At 31.2% G+C, this 22,411-nt stretch overlaps 4 protein-coding genes across 4 annotated transcripts; 2 read left to right on the top strand and 2 right to left on the bottom strand.

The window, feature by feature from the left end:
- On the top strand, positions 1 to 7,079 carry LOC101511374 (protein pleiotropic regulatory locus 1). The gene is made up of 17 exons (XM_004487782.4): positions 1 to 175; positions 301 to 325; positions 675 to 789; positions 1,664 to 1,745; positions 2,343 to 2,405; positions 2,560 to 2,644; positions 3,295 to 3,387; positions 3,837 to 3,900; positions 3,984 to 4,069; positions 4,175 to 4,276; positions 4,429 to 4,512; positions 4,747 to 4,807; positions 4,962 to 5,028; positions 5,160 to 5,237; positions 6,208 to 6,272; positions 6,419 to 6,496; positions 6,588 to 7,079. Exons 1-17 carry the CDS (start codon positions 63 to 65, stop codon positions 6,758 to 6,760), a joined length of 1,434 nt encoding a protein of 477 aa, XP_004487839.1. The 5' UTR covers positions 1 to 62; the 3' UTR covers positions 6,761 to 7,079.
- Positions 7,080 to 7,266: 187 nt separating this feature from the next.
- On the bottom strand, positions 7,267 to 8,783 carry LOC101511065 (probable 3-ketoacyl-CoA synthase 21). Its single transcript, XM_004487781.4, has one exon. The coding sequence runs from the start codon at positions 8,709 to 8,711 to the stop codon at positions 7,344 to 7,346; it is 1,368 nt and encodes a 455-aa protein (XP_004487838.1). The 5' UTR covers positions 8,712 to 8,783; the 3' UTR covers positions 7,267 to 7,343.
- A 5,825-nt stretch (positions 8,784 to 14,608) lies between these two features.
- Positions 14,609 to 17,437, bottom strand: LOC101510744 (pentatricopeptide repeat-containing protein At5g50990). Its single transcript, XM_004487780.4, has 2 exons — positions 15,457 to 17,437; positions 14,609 to 15,309 (listed from the first exon to the last, which is right to left on the bottom strand). The coding sequence occupies exon 1, from the start codon at positions 17,143 to 17,145 to the stop codon at positions 15,634 to 15,636; it is 1,512 nt and encodes a 503-aa protein (XP_004487837.2). The 5' UTR covers positions 17,146 to 17,437; the 3' UTR covers positions 14,609 to 15,309; positions 15,457 to 15,633.
- Positions 17,438 to 19,692: 2,255 nt separating this feature from the next.
- Positions 19,693 to 21,746, top strand: LOC101496030 (phylloplanin-like). The gene is made up of 2 exons (XM_004487816.4): positions 19,693 to 19,919; positions 21,273 to 21,746. Exons 1-2 carry the CDS (start codon positions 19,739 to 19,741, stop codon positions 21,557 to 21,559), a joined length of 468 nt encoding a protein of 155 aa, XP_004487873.1. The 5' UTR covers positions 19,693 to 19,738; the 3' UTR covers positions 21,560 to 21,746.
- The last annotated feature ends 665 nt before the right edge of the window (positions 21,747 to 22,411 follow it).

Raw genomic sequence — 22,411 nt, 5'->3', positions numbered from 1 at the left:
TCTATCGATTGTTGAATCTGTTGAGTGGGAAATAAACCCTAGACTATTGTAGCTCGTCGTCAATGGAGGTTGTTGAACCACAATCACTCAAGAAGCTTAGCTTCAAATCCCTCAAACGTGCCCTCGATCTCTTCTCTCCTATTCATCAACAACTTGCTCCTCCTGATCCTGAAAGGTACCTTTTTTCCTCTCTTAATTTTCCACCTTTTTATATACCCAATTCTCATTCTACTTCACTTATTGTTCTTTGTTTCTCTCTCTCTCTCTCTCTCTCTCGCTCTCTCCTTTTGTATCGTGCAGCAAGAAAATTCGTCTTAGTTACAAGGTTAGTTTTATCTTAATCCCTATACTTTTAGTTTTGTTAATTTGAATTTTATAATCGTAATGCCCTTGATTATATTAGAGAGGTGAATTGAGAATATAAAGTTTGGTTTGGCGGCTGAGTGGGAGTGTTAGGGAGTGAAGTGATAAGGAGGCCGTGGATTCAATCTCTATCCTCAGTAAAACACTAACATTATTATCGATACTAATTACTAATATTGACAATTGCAAACAAAAAATTAGGGAGGTGAATTATATGAACTTTGGATTTGTCTTCGGGGTATCAAGTTTTGGTTTTTAGGATTATTATGAATTGATGAAGTTATGATAATGTGGTTTGGAATGAAAATTAGGTAAATGCTGAGTATGGTGGAATTAAAAACACTACTCAACCTCCTCGCCAGACAAATTCTGCCACACAGGATCAATCTCAACAACCGGGGTCCTCTAACATGCTTGCTCTTCCAGGTATGATACTAGTTACCATCTTGCTCTATGGATATGAATTATATTGCTGATGGAATATTGTTGAATTGACTTCTTGGTCATTATGGTTTCTCTGCATCTATTTGACTTATTTGGTTAATTTACAATTTCTTGTTACATAGTCATTATATTTAATACATCAGTAGTATGAATATATTGTTGAGTATTATGTTTGGGTTTGGATTTGTAGGAGTGAGTGTTTTGTAAAGCTATTTATTGAAATTTTGTTATATACATATACTTTTTAGGGTAAAATGTATAACTTATACAGATTTAAGTAGTAGGATCAAGGTTTTAAATCACAGTCATGGTTACATATCCGATCTTTAGTATTGTGGAAAATCGCAGTCAATTGTAGATGATGCGGTAGTAGAGACATATAAAACCATAATGTCCCTGCCCATATCCCAGTTGCAGACCTTTTTGTTAAAACCCGTCTCAGGACAACTACTTACTCTGGTGGAAGATCTGAAGAAAACAAGAATTTAAATTTGTGTTGTTTTTATGTGACTTCAATGTTAAAATTGTTCACGAAAGCTAGTGATTTTAGCAATAATTTTTTAGAATGCCAACTCTTGTTGATCAGAAATAACTTTTCCTCTTGTTCAGAAATAATTTGTTGTTCAGAAATTTGTTGTTGTTCAGAAATTAGCTACTTCCTCTTGTTGTTCAGAAATTTGTCTTGTTGTTCAAAAATTAGCTACTTCCTGTTGTTGTTCAGAATTTTTTTTTAGAATGCCAACTCTTGTTGACATGGTATCATTTTACCGCATTTTTAATTGTTATTGTTCACAAATTAAGAAAACCTGGGTGTTTGTGTCTAACTTATTACTATTGTTTCTTCTTTATATGATAGGTCCGGGAGATTCCAAGGATCTCCCGAAAGGAGGGGCCCACAGTGCTTTAGTTGTTGGTCCAGCTATGCCATCCACAACTACGTAAGAATATTTTCTCTTTAACTTTGTGCACATATGTTGGCTAGGGGCAATTTTGTACTTGCGAATAATCTGTTTGGGTCATGGTTATCAGATTTTTTCTTCTTAATTCGTCAATTATTATGTTTATATTTGACAAATTAGTCTATAACAGTTGGAATTTGAATCATATGACCTGCTTGCAAAAGCTTAGTAATGATGATATGGTGTTCAGTATTCTAAAATATTTTTGAAGAGCGTACTTGGCTTTCCATATTTTTTTAAACTGTTCATAATGTAAACGCAATAGAAGATTGCAGAAGTTGATGGAAGTTTGCTAAGGTGTAGCATCATTTTATTTTCAAAAGAATAAAATAAAAGGATTCCATGCCTTGGGAAGTATTCTGTTCCATTTATCTTTTCTTGTGTTTTGATATTTTTTCGTATATTCATAGATTTTAATACAGTATCTTGAAATCACTTTTCATTACTATACCGTGCTGTTGTAGAAAGTAAAGCCATAGGTTCCAAATGAAATATAGATTGTCGCATGCACCATGCAATTTTTTTGAACAGCTGTTATAGACTATTGGTTCTTATGTTTTTGTTTCTTTATTACAGGAATGATCTTGGTTTTCAGGGAAAAAGTACAGTAGTGGTTTCTACCTCTGGTTCATCTGAAAGGTTCTGGCGTCCTCTTGATGCCTTTTATACTTTAAGAGCTTACCTCAATGATTATTTTGTTGTTTTTACTCGATATGAGTGTATACACTATACAGGATTGGCATTCTGTTGGTTTGACCTTTTTGACTAAACTGTTGTAGTTTCTATATTACAGAAATTTATCAACATCTGCTTTGATGGAAAGAATGCCAAGTAAATGGCCACGACCTGTGTGGCATGCACCGTGGAAAAACTACAGGGTTAGAACTGCTTGAACATTTTTTTAACTATTTGATGATAGATGAGTGGCATTAGGGTTTGTTCTTTTTCATTCTCAGGTTCTGTGTGTGAACTGAAATAAATGTAATTGGGGACGTCTGGTGCACTAGCTAGTAGTTTAGCCAAGGATCACTTTCGTTCCATCATCCTATTGCCCCCATTTTCTTACCACCAGTGCAAGGTCACCTTGGATTAATTAGTTTCAGAATTTCAATTCGTCTAATGGGTTTGGATCATTGTCCTGTTGTCTGTAAGTGGTTGCCAAAATTTTGTGCTGGATAATAGCGGGAAGAAACCTTGGTGTCCACATCCACCATGTATGTAGTAAAAAAAATCAATTTTTAAAAATCGTTGTAAAGCATAGAACTGGTAATGCTTCACAGCAAGTAGGAGTGCAATTTGCACAAGCATTTTGTGGTTCTACCCAGCATTGCAAATTTCAACTGAAAGCTTGGCTATTCATACGCTGACACTATATCCAGAACAATTGGATTTTTTTTTGTTTGCTAATGTTATTATTTTTTCATTCTAATCAGTTCTGGCATACATAATTTTTCCGAAAACCTTTCAAATTGTAACGCTTCTGATATATTTTTAGCTGAGAAACTTAACCATGCTTTATTTTCTGTAGGTCATCAGTGGTCACTTAGGATGGGTGAGATCTGTTGCAGTTGATCCCAGTAATACATGGTTTTGTACTGGTTCTGCAGATCGAACTATCAAGGTATTTGGCCACAAAATGCATGTAATAGTTGCTTGTTATGAGTAGGCACATAGATAAGTCAAAAAACTTGGCGAGCCATGTTGAATTGTTGACTCTGTTGGTTACTTTCTTTCTTTGCAATTTAATCTAAAACAACTGTCTTTTTATTATGTAACTGTGCAGTAATCTGTGCCATGCACAGGCGTATGTTGGCTTGTGAAATTCTTCACTACGCTTTTTGTTAAATATTATATATTAAGTTTCTCTGTATTCTTTTCCTAGAGCTATCCATACACAATATGTCAATTATTTATTAATTATAAGTATTGCCCATTATTACCACATATTTGCTATAAACTGAAGCTAGGAACTTTGAAATAGCTTATAAACCAATCATGCTGAGTTTATTATTTTTGCTGTCCTATTCAAAGCTTTGGATGTTTTTTTTGCTAAGTTGTTCATTTGGGCAGATATGGGACTTGGCAAGTGGTGTTCTAAAGCTCACATTAACAGGTCACATTGAACAAGTAAGAGGTGAGGAGCTAAGGTATAATTATTTAGTACTGGTGACAGCCATTGTGAACTGGGTTAATAATAACAGAATGCTTTCTCTACAGGTCTTGCTATTAGCAACAAACATACTTACATGTTTTCTGCTGGTGACGATAAACAAGTTAAATGTTGGGATCTTGAACAGAATAAGGTCAACTCCCCATTTCAGTAGTTGTTTTTCTGGTGAATAATTCAGCAATTACTGAACTCCATCAAATATCTGGCCACTAAAGCATGTTATATTATGTTATTTTAGGTTATTAGGTCTTATCATGGTCATCTGAGCGGTGTTTATTGCTTGGCCATTCATCCCACAATTGACATTTTACTGACTGGAGGACGTGATTCTGTCTGCCGGGTATGGACTTTGTTGATATAGTTACTTGATAGTATATTTAGATTTAGGTGGATGCAATACTTTGTGCTCGCTCATCTAGTTCCAATATTTTTAAATATATTTTAAGGAAGTAGAATTGTGATCACTATGCTTTGGTGGTTCTAAATTTTCAGGTTTGGGACATACGTAGTAAAATGCAGATTCACGCCCTTTCAGGTCATGATAACACTGTCTGCTCTGTATTTACACGGCCAACGGTATGCAGATTCTTCTGTCTATTTTTATTCTATTTTGATAATCCTAATAAAACTGGCATGTAGGTTATCTGATTGGTTCCAAACTTCCACTACAAGTTATTTGATATGATAAATGCGAACACAGACTTTAGCATGCAAATGCTACTTTTAAACACATCTTAACGTAATTTTATACTTTTAAACCTTTTTTACTTACTTTGGGGGCCTTATTCTACTTTCTTTTGTTGTAAATAGGACCCTCAAGTTGTTACTGGCTCTCATGATGGTACAATCAAGATGTGGGACCTTAGATATGGTAATTTATTGTTGATTTATCACATCTTGTTTTTCTTTGTGTGCGCGTTATTTTTTTGTTAGGCTCTCTGTGTGTGCTATGAATCATGCTAAAATGCACTTCAACGTTCCTGTATGTGTTTTATATCAATCTTACACACAATGCATTCATGCAGGTAAAACAATGTTAACTCTTACAAACCATAAAAAGTCTGTTCGAGCAATGGCTCCACATCCTAAAGAGTATGTTTTCAATATCAGTTGATTGTTACTTGTAGAATGATTAACTATGGTTTGATTTTTTCTTTTTATATTTTATTCTTTTATTTCATTTTGTCTTCTCAGTCTCACCCCCTCTTCTTTGTTGTCTGCAGGCAAGCTTTTGCATCTGCCTCGGCTGATAATATTAAAAAGTTCACCCTTCCAAAAGGAGAATTTTGTCACAATATGCTGTGAGTTCATAAACTTTTTATCAAACTTGTGTGATTAGGGGGATCATTAATTAATAGGTTTATCTAAATTACCGTAATTAACACAGTTGGTTTCAGTTAGTTACATATCAAAATATTTTAGAATAAGCTAAGCTTCTAATGAAAACTAGTAAACATAAAGCTCTGAGAATACACAAGCTGAAACAGTACAAATGCTAGAAAACTGCATAAGCTAGATAATAAACAAAATTGAATGTGTAAATAGAGGATTATCAACTGAGATTCTCTATTCTCCGATGTTTCCCCCTCAAGCTAAAAGGAGGTGTGAGCCATTGAGAATTTGAGATGGACCATCCACTTTTAGCTTGGATCGCAAACTGAATTTGGAGGTAGAAAAAGCCTTGGTGAGAAAATGTGCTACCGACACATGAATATGTCAAATAAGCTTGCTGATCACCTTAGTCAAGTTCCATGCATGCAGTCTATATTATGTGCGAGGCCCACTGAGCTAAGATTGTCACAGTAAATGTGAGGATTTCAGGGCTGTCTGCTGACTCAGTGAAGGCTTATTTCTATTAGTTATAATATCATTTAATTATACTAGCATATAGACAAAAACAGTAGCTTGAGAGTAGATAAATAGAGTGAGATCATACTAACTGAACGCTATCCTTCTAACACAGCTAGTAAACACAGAATTGAAACCATACAAGCTGCAACTAATACAAATTGCAGAAAACAGAGAAGGCAACATGATAGACGTCCAGTATACACATAGAAAAAGATAGTATCAGCTGAGCATATCTTCTCCAATATTAATAAAGAGTCGGATAGTTTTCTGTGAGATAAATCACAAAAACACAAATAGTTTGTTGTCTACAATTAATATTTAATAGTCATGTTCAAGTTATACTGCTTCAAAGATCTCAGTTAAACAGATATTTTTGTTTTATAATAGTTGATGTTTTTTCATTATTCGTTGTATGTGCAGCTCTCAACAGAAAACTATTATCAATGCAATGGCTGTCAATGAGGAGGGTGTTATGGTCACTGGAGGTATTGACCTAGAACTATGATTGATTGGATAAATTAAGTTTATCTTTGTCCTAGTTTTTCATGATCATATGATAAGAAATGTCATGGATATATTTCTTTTCCCCTATGGAATTCAACTTTAAGCTTCTTTATTTTTCCTGTTTTAGGTGACAATGGCAGTATGTGGTTCTGGGATTGGAAGAGTGGTCACAATTTCCAGCAAGCCCAAACAATTGTACAGCCCGGTATGCATATTTGTCTGCTTTTACTTGTTATTTTGATGCTCGTTCTACCATATACACAAGTTTGACAAGCATATTTATAATTATTTTACAGGTTCACTGGACAGTGAAGCTGGTATATATGCCTTAACCTATGATGTCACGGGTACGAGACTTATATCATGTGAAGCCGACAAGACCATAAAAATGTGGAAAGAAGATGAAAATGCCACTCCAGAAACACATCCCCTTAACTTCCGGCCTCCTAAAGACATCCGTCGATTCTAGTTGCACGTTCCTCATTTATTCTACTCAAGTAATACACATTTTGATTAGATGCGCTGTTATTTGGAGGTCTTGATGTACAATGCTTTGATGATTCCTCATCCTTTTTGTTCCATTGTATTGCACATAGATTATTACTATGTAGATTCTTATGTATTTCAATAGCTTTGCAATTCAGTTTAGTGCATACATTACAGAGCCCCTTCAGTCACCACAACCAAAAAGAACTTCGTATCGACATGTATGCTTTGTGACAATGCTCATCAGTGTGTCTATTCATTCAAGCAAAGCCTTTAATGTTATTACAATTAGTTTTTTTTTTTTTGGATATTTGCCTAACCAAAGGATTAAGTAGCCAGGAAGCACAAAGTCTAAAATAGTCTTTTACATTATGGATAAATTTTAATATCTAATTTCTGGAAAAAAAATCATTTGAAAATGTGATTCTGATAACAAAAAAAATTAATACTTCCATAATTATTTATACTACAATCTAAATCATTTGTGCAGAGATGCAATATTTCTTTAAACATTCATGCAAGTCAGACAATGTCCAACAAGTACAACACAATGTTCAAAATTTATATCAGTTTGTTCCCAAAATATCTACTGGGTATGAGTGAATTGTGTCCCTCCATGCAGTGGTAGTATCAGGCTTCACATCGCCTAGACATTTCCACACTGCACTGTTACACTTGAATCCACTTCCAAATGCAATTTGCCAAACTCTATCTCCACATTTCATCCTCCCTTTTGCTTCAATATAAGATAACACATACCAAGTTGAAGAAGATGAAGTGTTTCCAAATCTGTAAAGAGTCATTTTCGACGGTTCCACATCCTGTTTCCTTAGCCTTAAGTTTCTTTCAATGGCTTGTATAACAGCTCTCCCCCCTGTATGTATGCAGAAATGCTCAAAAGCCCTATTAAATTTCGGAGTATATAAACTCATTCTTCTACTCCATACTTTGTAACAAATAATTGAAATAACATACAAAAATTGCTCCCTCCATGGCAAAACCAATGGTCCCAATGAAAAAATATTTTTCTTCAGTACCTCACCACAAACATTGACTATACTCTTCGATATCAATACACCTTCTTTGTTCTCCGCATCCACATCCTGGTACACACACGCATACGATTGATCATCATATGCATTGATTGTTCTAACAACATGTTGTAGCTCATACTTTGCCTTATGCTTATCATGGACTCTGCTAGACATCAATATAGCAGATCCTCCCATTCTGAATAAACAATTAGTAAGTAGCATAGATGGAACTTTACCTGTGTACCAATTCAAACTAAGTGTTTCAGTGCTTACTATTAAAGCCAATGAGTTCCTATGAACTCTCAACAAGTCTTTTGCAAGACCAACAGCTATAATTCCAGCACTGCATCCCATACCTGATAAATGGAAGCTCATAATGTTGCTTCTCATCTTAAACTTGTTAATCACCATAGAACTAAGTGATGGGGTAGGACAAAAGATGCTACTATTAGTTATTAATATGTCAATGGATTTTGGGTTGATTTTTGTTTTTTGTAAAAGGTCTTCAATTGTTGAATACATGATTGTTTCAGCTTCTTCAAGTGCAAAGGTGAGAGCTTTAATTTTGGGTATTTGAGCAAGTGATGGAGGAATTGATGTTTCATCACTGAATCCAGATTTTGCACTGATCTTTCTTTGGAAATCAACAGCTTCTTGTTCCATTTGATCAAAAAAATTGTTTTCTTCAAACATGGCTTTTGGTAGTCTATAAGAACTTGGAGGACAATAGCAGTTAAAATCTATCAAATAAATGTGTACTTTTCTTTTACATGCAAAGTAAAAAGTTGCTAAACTTGCAAACAAAAGCATTACAAAAAGATGGTGGTTAGATGAAAATTTAGTGTTAACAAGTTGTGTGAGAATTTCCAATGAGGAATAATACGAAGTGTAAGGTTCCATTTTCGGTATAAGTTTTCAGTTAATTTGTTTTGGCTAGCATTTTTTGGGTATGTGAGGTTGATATTTTATGTCATGATTATATGGAGTTAGAAATAGAGGAGGTGGTCATGAAAAGAGAGTCCAATGGGAAAAGAAAAGAGAGAAATGTGGATGGAGCTATGCATTCTTTTAGTGTTTTCCTAAATAGTGGCATCACACCCGGTAACATAAATGTTTTTGTTTTGAATGGTTTTGAAACATCATCTTTGCTAGCTTGACATGTATATCCTCACGCAAAGAGTTCTCATTTTTTTGTCTAATTTTTTAGTCCATATTTTTTTTTTAAGTTTAATCGAGTTAGGTATGGGAGGTCAGAACATATCTTGAGAAATATAAAATGCTGAAAGAGTTCTCATACTTTTGGGGGATTACGAGTCAACTTCTTATCAATTAGACTAACCTTCATTTGAATATATTAAAATTGACTTGTAAATTAAAATATTTTATTATCTATCTAGTATGGTTGAGTTACTTTTATAGGGTTAGAATATAAATTCTCTACTCCTAATCTTTAATCTTCATGCAGAAGCCAAAATCTATATAAGAGAATTAATTAATTAGGACATAGATCATGCTCGTTATCAAAAAGGTATGATAAAATCTATGTCCATAGCTTATAATCCCTTATTTAAAGCGGTAAGCTAGCCTTACAATAATGAATCACGAATAAAACGATAGTGGTCTTCCAGTCAAAAAATAAAAAAAGCTAGTGGTCTAATAGGTCTTTCTCAACTAGATCTTCAAAGTTCTTCAATGGAATATAAATCTTCTCTTCAGATGGGAATAGATAATATATTATGAACCTCCTAAGTATTATGATTTTCTTAAAAAAATTTGTCTTTTGTATTTTATATTTACACCATCTTATTTTGTTATAAAAATATATTTTTTGTGAAGGATTATTTTAAAATAAAATTATATTTACAATAATATAAATTAAACAAAAATATATAAAAAATACGAGAATCAAAATAAATAAATAAATAAATTATAATTGTAAGGATCAAAGATATTTAAACCAATAATCTTTATCCTAACTAAATTCAAAATGTAATTATATCAAAATTAATATTTATTTATAATATATTAAAACAATCGTTCAACCATATACATTGACAACTCATATCTTTCTACGCCACTTCATCTAAATATTATCATATCAGACATATTATGACGTGACACTTTTAAAATACATTAGTTATCACTTTTTTTCTATTGTTACCTCGTCATTTTCTATTTACCCTTTCATTTTCTTCTTATTTGCTTTTATTGCTCCTATTCTTCGACTGAAACTCACTCCCTATTCTATTAATTATTTTCTCATTACATGACATTAAATTTTGTAACTTCTACTTGGAATTACAACCATTAGGTTTTGTATTTCCAAATTGCATTATAGCATATTCATCGTATCATTGTTCATAACATCTCCTGTAACACCTAGTCATTTTATTTTATTTTTATATTTTACCTTATTTTGATGATATTATTGTAATTAATTAATTAATTAATAATAATAATAATAATAATAATAATAATTATAATAATAATAATAATAAATTTCATCAACCGTTCAAAATAAATTTTATGGCTTAGGTTGAAATTTCATGTTTCTCATTTTCGGCGTTCCCACTCATGGGTTAATGTTCTCCACTTTTCCCACTTAATATCACATTCCACGTTTTCCCCATTTAATACCATGTTTCCCGTTTAGTCCCCACTTTCCCTCTCACTTAATACTACGTTCTCCATTTTACCCATTTAATGTCACGTTCTCCACTTAATATCACATTACCCATAAAAATGAATAAAACAAAACGGACGCCTTCCATAGGATATAGAGGAAAGGATTTATGAGAGAAGGAGAGGGAGACCATTTTGATAAAAAATGCAACCACCAAAAGAGAAAAGAGATGAGTAACTCTATTCCCGACTTTGTTAAATCAGTATCAGAAAAACATCGATTGCGCATTCGTTAACCGTTGGATCGAGTTGATTTTTGGACAGAAGGTTTGCAACATTCAGATCCACGTTCTCAATGGCCGGATCAGCGAAACGACGTTCAGAGAGGGAGAAACCTTGCTCGCACAGCAGCAGGTGTGAAATGAGTGAGACAAGAGTTTGTGAAGCATAATTCTAAATACAACTTTAGTAACGGTAAGGGCATCACTCCATCCGCTTTCCTACTTGAATTATATGTGATATAAATGTATTGTGATGTTATGTATTGGTTCTGTTTGTGTGTTATCTTCAAAATGAATATTAATAATGGTTGTGTTTGATATGCTCAAATTGTGGAAAATGAATGTTATATTATACGTTGTTAAAATGGTTGTGTTTGACATGTTGTGGTTATTCAAGGTGAGTACTGTGTCTAAACTAAGTTGGTTTAGGACAAGGTTGGATGATTTTGGGACACTCTGGTTGAGTGATCTATAGTGTTACTAACAAAAGTGTTTACATTCATGCATTCATAGTTGTGTGGTGCGTCCATAATTGGTTGGAGCCCATAGTTGGTGGTGCGTCCATAATTGGTTGGAGCCCACATATCCTTGCGTGGATTTTGAGTTAGTGGTGTTGCTTGGAAGGACCCACGAAACCCTTGCGGGGGAGGCGATATTCTGGAATCATGCATTGACATATAGTCTAACAAATAGATTGTGCATTTTGATTGATTTGTATCTTTGGTGCATTGTGATTTTTAACTGTTAAATGAAATATATGATTTATTTATATTTTGCTATAACAACTATATATGCATGCATATTTGCTCTATGTTTGTTATTTGGAGATGACCCTTACATTTGACAGGACGTCATATATAGTGTTACTTGAGTGAATAATGTCACGGTCAACCCAATAGAAGAAATGTGAGGAAGTACAATAGTATGCAGTTGGAGGCTCTGAGATATTTTTGTGCTGGGGTTAGACTTGTTGGGTGAGTTTTCCACAAGTCCAAAGTTTATGACCAACTAAGATTTATGTTTGGGTAGTAAAATATCAAGAGTTTTGACTATAGGAGTCTCTTTTGTTTAACGTATTAAATTTACTTTTAGTGATTGTAAATATTTTGATTCTTTATTTTTGAAAATATAACTAAAAATATTATTAATTGATTTTAGGATCAACGAGTATTTAAAATAATCATAATTAAATAAAAGCGAATTTGAATTTTTATGTTTAGAATTCTGTTAATTAATGTTCCGAAAAAGCGGGATGTTACATCTCTCTTTACCTTCATTCTCTTCTTCACATCCTAAGTAGCAATTGTTCAGTTCTAGCTGTGACAATGGCACCCAATCATAAAATTCTAATAGAATTGCAAGAGTCATTAATATGATTATGATCGCGAAAGTTTCAACTTATATCTAAAAAAAAGGCATGGCTTGCAACCTGCACTACCCTACCCTTCTCCCAGTTTGACCAGTCAACAACACTACTTTCTATTTCTAATACTTTTTTCTCTTTTCCAATTTTGGCTAGACACAGTACAAACACTTCCAACAAATCTCTGCACAAGTACATGCACGAGAGAAGTATGCATGGGGAAGAAGGAGAACCCTTTTTTTTGTCTTTAAAAGACCATAAGGATTAGAGAGTACAGACTACTCCAATCCAAACCTAACTCTTCTCACCACACATCCTCTTGTCTTTTCATTCATTTTCTTTTCTTTTTAAAACTATTGTGGAAGTTAATTATGTGAATTTTTTTACTGGACAATATTCTGGTCATGAAAAATTCTATTAATTTGCACAATTAAACTTTGCTTTGTTTTTTTTTTACAAAATTATTATACCTTAGACCTTAGTCTATGACGAGTTTTCTATAATTTATTATTTGTTATGTGCCCTAAAAATTAAATAACTATTGTTTACTCACTTACTAAAATATTTGAATAGAAGATATATTTGTATTTTTGTTTATTATTAGAAAGTTGATATAATTATGATCTTTGTGATTATATTCTATTCTACATATAATAAATTATAAAATAGTTTTTAATTGGTTGAATTAAAATCAAACTTGATAAATAATATTGTATTCCTTAAAAATATTTATTTGTTTTCAATTGTTGAATAATATTAATTATATTAATTTTTTTTGTCAACATTTTTTATCTGTCAAAAATAATTTTTTAAATTAAAACTATTAAAATACCCTTTGTAATATATATCACAAAGTGTATTAAATAATTCTGTTATCATTTTTATCGAATATTATTTTTAGAAAAATGTGTAAAATAATTATTAATACTTTTTTTTACGGAAAATTAGATACAATCAATTATTTATTTACAAAGTCGTAATAGGTTGTAATAAGTGTAAATCAAAGGTGCTTTGTATATATTGTATAAAATATTTATATTTGTAAATATTGTCTAAGTAGTGTATGACCAACGACAATAATAGTGATGTTTCAAATAAAAATGAATTCAATTAAATTGTTAATATTTCGTTCAATTGTAAATACTGTATTAAATTGATTGAGATCGTTTAAGCCAAAACTATATTGATCTAGTTGTACAACCAAAACAGTTTAAAATATTCAAATAAAAAAATAAAAAACTAATCAAAATAGTAGAAAATAATAATAATTCAAAACTTAGAGACAAGTAGGTAGTACGAACATTTTTATATGAAATTCTAAATAAACGAATATAATACATAAGACTTTTTTTTTCTTCTCTAAACAGATGATATACACGGTGATTTTGTGATCCAAATCAAACATTACAGAAACCTTTTTATAAATTTTGGTTCGAGAACTCTAAAATTTGAATCAACATATTATAGAAATTTAATATTTAAATATTTGTTGGGTGGAATACTCACTTGCCATGTTGTATTGTATTCAAGCACTATCAATTAAATGCATGAAATGCTATAACTAACCTTGTGAAAAATTAACTTCAATATATGCAGATACATATCTTTAATGTGCAAATTATATATTAGAGGTATATTAGAGGTTTACAGCTCACACAATCTCAAGCAGAGCTATAAATTTTTTAAAGTACATATCACTGTTTTATGAAGAAAAAAAATTGGAGTTTTTCATTATAAACATTTTTATTTGGATGGATGCTCTCTCTGCCTCAATAATACACTCTCAAACACAATTATAAATTTTTGAGAAGTACACATCAATGTTTTACGTAGAAAAGTTTGGGGTTAAATGAGATAAATAAATTATTAGAAGTTCTACTTTTTTACATTTTGATTAAACATTAGAGATGGATGAGCAACACCTCTACATGTAAAATACATATTTTGATAAGTCAATTCAGACAAAATTTGAGTTTTTTAAAAAACTTATAGTGAAAGAAAAAAAAATTATTATATAGTTTTAAATTGAATATTAGTCCAGTGCAGCTATTTTACAATCGAAAAAATAAAAACTAGTCTCTTTCTATTGATTGGGGCACTCTATATGTAGCTCTTTTCTTGCCATCTTTCTCAGTTTTATAATCTCCTTCAAAAAAGGTAATTCTTTTCAAACAAACACCAACTTAAACAAATAAGCAATTTGACGAAGACCTTCCTCTCTTGCATTTTTTTAATCTTAAACTAAGTGTTCAAAGTTATTAATGCCCTTAATAATCTGAGTTGAAAGTATAAAACTTTGTTCTTGAACGACAAGATTTATTAAACCCGAGACCTTTCTTAAGAGAAATTACGTACGATCCTAGCCATTTTCCAATGACAATGGGGTTTTCCTCTTCTACGATTAACTCAGTAACTTGACAAAACAATGCATATACATTGTTTAGACCGATAGGTACTTGATGAATAGCATTTGTTAGTCAACTTTTTTTCATGTAACTTTGACATAATCACAACAAAGAAAAAAAAAGATGTGTTCTCGTGTCTAATCAGTGCATTTAAATCTCAGATAGTGCCACATTTCTTGCAAACTCATCTTTAGAGTTGGCTACAACAATTTGATGTATCCCTCAGAAATTGATCAATGATGTCCTAAAGTCTAAGAGGCATTGTTAATTTGAATAAGGTAACCTGAAAAATATACCAACTTGATATTATGGGGTTTGCCGTCATATGTTACACGTTCTGCCCCAGCTCACAGCCAAAGCTATTGCATGATCGGCACAAATGCTGTGTAGGACAATGGAAGTGTGAAAAAATGGGTAAAGTAGAAATGACCTAAGTTGCTATTATGTAAATATATAAAGGATAAAGTAAAAATAATTATTGCATTCAATCACAAACACTGTTCCTTTTTTTTCTTCTAATAATTGGCATTGGCATTAAGACAATTAGAGGTCAGCATGAAGTGAACCCAGAAGCATAGCTATTATGGTTAACCAGCAGCGCATTTAGAAGCAGCTATATGGCCTACCGAGTCATTCATCTTTGGTAGGGTGCAGTCATGCAGATGCAGCAATTGCTTGTCCTTCTAGGTTCACTACAATAGCTGCACTTTTTGTCCATCTGGGTTCACATCTAGTGAAGTTTCTGTGTCTTTAAGTTCACTTCAATAGCTGCAGCCACTTCATCTCCTTATGAGTTTACTTCTTGTTGATCTTTCAGGTCCCATTGTCTATTATCCAGAAAAGGAGCATCAGCACCATATCAATAATTGCTAGTTGCATGCTATCATATTTACTTTACCCATTTTACTTATATAATAGCATCTTTAAATTATGTAACCCGAAAATTACTTCCAAAAAATGATTTTTAAGCTTACCGCAAACCAAAGGCCCGAGCAGATAGGATTTTGATGTTTGTAAAGAGAGCTACCCATTCTTTTGGTTTTCATCCCTTCCATTCACACATTTTGGCAGTTTCTTTTCAATCTTATAATCAGAAGTTTGTAACATGTGAGGGACATTCAACAATGCAACAAAGCAATTAGATGTGATAACTACCAGTGGTCTCCACAAGAGCAAAATCCACCTTTAAATTGATGAAAACGGATACGATCCCTCACAATTATCTCTCTGTTTAATATTCTTGACACGATTTTAATCAAATTATGACAGTCTTGACAAATACGCAAGTTTTTGGAAATTGTGATTTTTGTTCCGGGGCTGCTTTTCAGAACGCCGTAGGCTAAAGCCAACTTCTCGCTATGAAACGTTAAGTTTTCCTCCTTTTCCTCTTCAGAAACATCCATCAAAACAAGATCCGTCAAGGGTGTGAATCCCTCCATTTTAGCTCTCTTAATCAAACCTTCTAGCACCCTGCAAATTGCTTTCATTTCAGCATGTGACTGATCAGCAGCATTGAATTGGTGAATGATGTCCCCCAATTCAATCCAACTCTTACCACGCTTTTTACGAACTCCTCCCATTTTCATCATCTGTCTCACCCTCTCGGCACCGTGCCAGTTCTTGAAAGAGCAATACATGTTTGATAGCAAGACAAAATCTCCACTCTCAAGACGCGAAATATTTGCAATAGCAAATTCTCCGAGTTCTTTCTTCCCGTGGATTCTACAAGCACTCAGCAGTGCTCTCCAAATAACAACATCAGGCTCCACCGACATCGCCTTAATCATCGAATATGCCTCTTCCAAAAGCCCTGCTCGTCCGAAGAGATCAACCATGGTTCCATAATGCTCAAGCTGCGGCCAAATCAAAAACCGATTCTGCATCATTTCAAAGTACTTTTGACCTACCTCAACTAACCCGCAGTGACTACAAGCTTTCAAAATCCCAACAAAAGTAACAGAATCCGGCGAAACATTTTCCACCTCCATCCTTGAAAAAACCACAATTGCATCATAAGCTAGCCCATGAATGGCCAACCCATTAATCATAGCATTCCAAACAGACACATGATCGTGCACCACACACTCAAAAACCCGCCTCGAAACATCAATCCTACCACACTTAGCATACATATCAACCAATGCAGCACTGAGTATATAATTCAGTTCAACCCTTTTCTCAACCATCAAACCATGAACCCACTCGGCATTGCAAAATGCACCAAGGCGCGCACACCCGGTAACCACAGAAGCAAAGGTAAACCCATCAGGCTCAACTTTTGCACTCAGCATTCCGCGGAACAATCTCAATGCATCAAGAAAGCGCGAGTTTTTAACGTACCCACCAATGATGGTGTTCCAAGTGACCACATCTCGAAAAGGCATTTTGTCAAACACCTTCTTGGCAATATCACATTCACCAGATTTCACTAAACTTTCAATCACCAAATTCATGTTGAACAAATTTATAATTCGGGAAAACACGTGATAGGCTATGTGGGGTTGGTGACAGTGTGCATAGGTTGATATTAGAGACGCTAGAAGAGATGGGTATGTTGCATACCCAAGTACGATTATTCTAGCGTGAGTTTTAGCAACGGTTTTGGAATCCATAGAAGATTTACAACGTTTGAGTATGTGGTAGAGTACCCTACAATCTGACATGGGAATGTTTTTGTTCTCTTTGAGGGTGAATTTAAAGAATATAAACAGTAATAGGAACAAAGTGAAGTAAACAGAACATTAAAACCTACAATCTGACATGGGAATGTAAACGAGGGATCATTTCATAGGTTTTTTAGTCGATACAATTTTGTTAGTTACAACATTATTTTGTTTTAGTTACACCCAAAAGATTATACAGAGTAAATTCTCTTAATCAATTTGGTGTGATTACTTGATTCAATCAAAATGTAGTGTGTAACATTGTCATTTCAACTTGGCGTGATTAATTGCAATATCAATCAAGTTTATAAGCCACGATTCAATATGAATTAGCTCTATTTCGTCACTTTTTTTAATAAATTCATTGTACTCATTAAAAAAATATTTGAAAAGTGGAGACTTTATTCAACTCTTCGTTGTAGAATCTTAAGATCATTTCGTCTAATAGTACTTAAATATGTTAAAATTTTATACAAAATGATATAATAAATTATTGAAAATATAAGTATATGATTTAATACAATTTACAAAATTTAATATATATAATAATAGTGATAAAAAAGAATATAATTTATGTTTTATTGAAATAATCATGTTTTGTTATATTTAAAAGATTTTTTAGATGACTTGAAGTCTAACATTTTTAATTAAACAATAATATGTAGGAAAAATAATTAGTCTTATTTATTTTTGAAAAATATGACTCATTTTTAAAGTCAATTATATGGTATATAAATGGGATAAGTCTTGCATTATCCACAAACTTGTTACTATTATTGAATTAATAAATCTCGCCATTACATTAAATGAAATATGATGTAACTTATTGATCTAAAGGTGGAAAATAAATTTATATATTTATGCAAAATTATTTTAGATGTGCACATTAGACAAAATTCATTTTTAATACATTGTAGAATAAATTATAGACCTAGTCAAATAGGCAAGAGAACTATTCTAGGTTCTCTTTGAGAAAAAAAGAGGTGAAAAAAAAAAGACCAGTGGAAGTCTAGGAATATATAAGAAGAAAACATATATTCCTAGTCCCACTTACATTTTGGTGTATACATTATAAATAATACATGTTTTTTGTTCTCCATATATGTATTTTTAGATAAAAGAAATATATTTTTTTATCTTAAGATATGTACTATTGAAATGAGTTATAATTTTTTAGAGCAACTCTTATATTCAAACACCTTTAATTTTTATATATGTATTTAACATTTTATTTTATTTATATATCTCTTTCTATCATATCGTTAATATATCACATCATCATCTCTATTAAGGGATGGTAATTAGTGGATTGAATTTATTGGATTGACTTGTTTAATCTATCATTTTTTAAAGCGAGAATTGAGATTTTTAACCCGCTACTACTAGTTAACTCGTCCCACCTAATCCGCCAAAAAACAAAGGGGTGATGGAGCGATATTAAAGGATTTTGATATATGTTGGGTCATAACTACTTACCAATTCACAAATTATTAAAGGATTTTGCTAAGTTTTTGTGATTTTAACTTTATATTTTTAATAGTTTGTGAATTGGTGGACACATTAACTTTTAATTTTAGTTTATTTGTTGGTTTATTCTATATTTTTGGATGATGAACCATATTTCAATGATAATTTTTATTTTTATTTTGAATAATTGGTTTTATATTTTGGTTTTTTACAATGGTTTTTTATTTTATTTTATTTTATTTGGTTACATTTTTTACATCATTTTATTAATTTATTAACTAATAAATTTATTTTTAAAATTTTGAAGATACAGTCCACCAACCCACTAATCCGACTTAAAAAGAGACAGAATATAATTTTCAACATTTTAACATTAGTTAATTCACCTTTATCGTTTTTTAGACGAATTAATGATAGATCGGAGTAGGACAGAACCAACGAGTTAACCCGTTTTACCATCTCTACCTCTATTTTTATCTCTTTTAAAATGTCAATTGAGTTTTCCCATTTATCAAACATTTTCCTTTTTAGAAATATGGGGTTAAAACTAACTCTCGTATATTAGAAAAAGTAGTAAAAAAAGTTGAAAAAATAACTTTGGGCTGTGAAAGCAGGTAAGAAGCAACGGACCAAAATAAATGTGCAATGTAAATATTTTGCTTTACGTCGTCTCCACTGAAAAATAATGATGAACAAATGGACGGTGTGGGAACAAAAAGTACTGTGATATGCTTCTGTTATGTGTCAATCTTTGGATTAGTGGGAAAATCTTTGGGCCTCTTCAAATATCATATAAGCAAGCATGCACTACATAAGAGAACGAATCACTTCTTTTGATATGCAGATAGTGCTCGTAAAATGGACTTATAATAAAGAATCAACCGTTGCTAAATGTGCAAATTAAAAATTACAACTTTAAAACGTTAAGGTTCAAAATGAGAAAAAAAGAATATTAGTATCAAATTGGTAATAAGCGACATAGCATATTACACGCACACACATATTCCAATTTGGTGATGGTAATTATGTTGAAAATAATTCAATGTAATACTTCCTTGTAGTATAAATAGTTTAGGTGCATTGCTATAACCTATTGCAATTAAGCAATACATTTAATTTGAGAGCCATGACTTATATAAAAAATCTTATCACATGTGTGTTAATTATTGTAATGGCAATTCCCGAAGCCAAAGCACAAGTTGGTATTCTGAATGATCTCTTAGGTTCGGCTAATATTCAAGGAACTGTACTTTGCACTTCTAATGACAATGTGGGTGTCAATGGTGCTGCAATCCCAGTTTTTTCAAGTAAGGCCAAATTTCACTGTCATTCATCTTATGTTCTCACTTCTATCTTAACCTAATAATTTTTAAAAACAAAAAATGGTAATAATCATGAGGATTTCATTTCAGCTCCACTTCTGGTAATACCTCCGTCTTTATAAAATATCTTATCAACTAAATAACGAGAATTAAAACAATTAGTTATGTGATATATATATATATATATATATATATATATATATATATATTTCATTTAAAAAAAAAACTAACTATTATACCCACATTGAAAAAATATATGTTAAAATATCCTACTTTATTTTATATTCAAGATTGCATCTTCAAAATGCGACCACATAGAAGACGATTTTTAATTCTGTAGTAATCCGTCGCATCTCCAAGATGCGACTATCTATAAACTTTAATTTTTTTTAATAGGTGGTCGCATCTCCGAAATGCGACCACATGAAAGATGATTTTTAATTTTTTAATAACATGTCGCATCCTTGAGATGCGACCATCTATAAACTTTAATTCTATTTTTATTTTTTAGTAGATGATTGTATCCCTATGATGTGATCTTTTATTAAAAGAAAAAAAATCATAGACGCAAGACAGAGATGCGACTTTTTTTGAAGGTCCAAAAAAATTAAATATTTTAATATTAAATTTCATGTCAAATATATTAGTTAATTTTTTAAAAAAGAGAGATATAATAATTAAAAAAAACCTAAATCTTTTGGCAGCTTAAAATTTTTTATTAGTTTATTTTTAAAGGGAGTAAATTAATGTATGATTTTAGTTGTGATATTTATTTTAAGTTACAGATAAAAGTATAATATAACTAGAGACAAATTAATAAAAAAAATTAATATAGTTGAAAAATAAAAAAAATAAAAAAAACTCTTATAGAAAAGAAACATAGAAAAAGTTAAAAAGAGTCTTATATTTAAAAATATATATAATAGAGCAATGCTATACAACAGGACACTTATATCTACCAAATTGAACGATATAACAATCAACGGAATGGAAAAAATACATAGAGAATAAAAATAAATAGTTAAAGAAATAGTGTAGTCCTAATGTGCTGTCGCATTTGTCAGTTTTTGTACTTGTTGGTCTGTGTACAAACAAGCATTTTTCTATGTAGTAATATTCTATCAAAAATATATTATTTATTCTTGTAATATTGCTTAAAAAATAAACAAATGCATAGAAATTTTGTCTTGGAAAATTCTACATTCAAGTTCTAATTAAAGATTAAAAGTTTTTTCTTTTTCCATATATCTAACCAACATGACAATAATCATATAGTTTTGACTCACTTGCTCAATAATAAAGTGATAATTAATGAATAAATACTATATAATATTTCAGATGCTCAAGTACAACTAGAATGTGGAGGAAATATGATTTCTAATGCAACAAGTGATGATGATGGAAAGTTTTCAATTATGATGGATGATCCTCTGCTATTTGATATATCTTCACTACTTAATGGTTGCAACCTAATGGTTCCAACACCACTCTCCAATTGCAACACAAAGCTTCCTTCTTTTGGTGGTTTAATTTCAACCCTCAAATATGTTGGGATTAGTCGTATTGGGACTAGCACTCTTGCTAACATTGCACCATCAGGATTTCATTTCATCCCCATAACCTAATTAATTCGTTAATACATCCTATCACATCAAATAATTTTACTTATATTTGAGATAAATTATTATATATCACAATTAAATAAAGTCATGTCTTTCTATTGTTATTTTATGTACTTCAAACTAAAAAATGTCTCATCTGCTATGTATTAATAAACATTATATATATATATCAACCATAAGTTATTTACTACTGTTTATATTATTAAAATGTATTAAAATTAGTGTTATATATAATTATACTGTTGACATCATAATTACATATTATTAATGTTATATTAGTTTTTAATTTATTAATTGTTTAAAATAATTATTTATTTAACTCGATTTTATTAAATAAATATATCTTTTATATATATATATATATATATGTTGAAGAATGGAATCTTAACTGCTCATGTCATGATCATACATACTAAGAGCTCCCCAAATTGGGAGCTTGCCCACTAAAAAGTGGTATCAAATAGTATAATTTTACTACGGTTTATGTCTTAATGGTATTTAATTAGGACAAGTACATGAATATGTATTTTTCTCTCACCTTATTGCAATTTTTTATAATAAATAATAAATTATTAATTTAATAAATAAAAAATAATTAAAAATTAAATTATATTAATAAAATAAAATAAAATATATTTATAAAAAAAATATATATCAAAATTAATTCAGTTGAATAAATATGTTAAAACAAATAACATACTATATTATTTTAATAATTTTCTTCTATTTTACAATGTACTACAGATAAATTAATAACTTTAATTTATTTTGTTAACAATTCTCTCTTATTTTTTTTCTACATCTAATAAATAAAAATTAATTATATTTTCTACTTTTTATTTAAATAATTTTGAG

This window comes from Cicer arietinum, chromosome 1 (assembly GCF_000331145.2).
Source record: "Cicer arietinum cultivar CDC Frontier isolate Library 1 chromosome 1, Cicar.CDCFrontier_v2.0, whole genome shotgun sequence".
In the NCBI taxonomy this organism is placed as follows: Eukaryota; Viridiplantae; Streptophyta; class Magnoliopsida; order Fabales; family Fabaceae; genus Cicer; species Cicer arietinum.
This window is presented reverse-complemented; position numbering and strand designations above follow the sequence as displayed.

Bases quoted from the DNA above. Each gene is read 5' to 3' on its own strand.
- LOC101510744 (XM_004487780.4), bottom strand. From the start codon at position 17,145: ATGTCAGATTGTAGGGTACTCTACCACATACTCAAACGTTGTAAATCT.
- LOC101511065 (XM_004487781.4), bottom strand. From the start codon at position 8,711: ATGGAACCTTACACTTCGTATTATTCCTCATTGGAAATTCTCACACAA.
- LOC101511374 (XM_004487782.4), top strand. From the start codon at position 63: ATGGAGGTTGTTGAACCACAATCACTCAAGAAGCTTAGCTTCAAATCC. The intron at 790-1,663 runs GTATGATACTAG...TTTATATGATAG, and splicing joins TAACATGCTTGCTCTTCCAG to GTCCGGGAGATTCCAAGGAT. The intron at 4,070-4,174 runs GTCAACTCCCCA...ATGTTATTTTAG, and splicing joins GGGATCTTGAACAGAATAAG to GTTATTAGGTCTTATCATGG.
- LOC101496030 (XM_004487816.4), top strand. From the start codon at position 19,739: ATGACTTATATAAAAAATCTTATCACATGTGTGTTAATTATTGTAATG. The intron at 19,920-21,272 runs GTAAGGCCAAAT...ATAATATTTCAG, and splicing joins TGCAATCCCAGTTTTTTCAA to ATGCTCAAGTACAACTAGAA.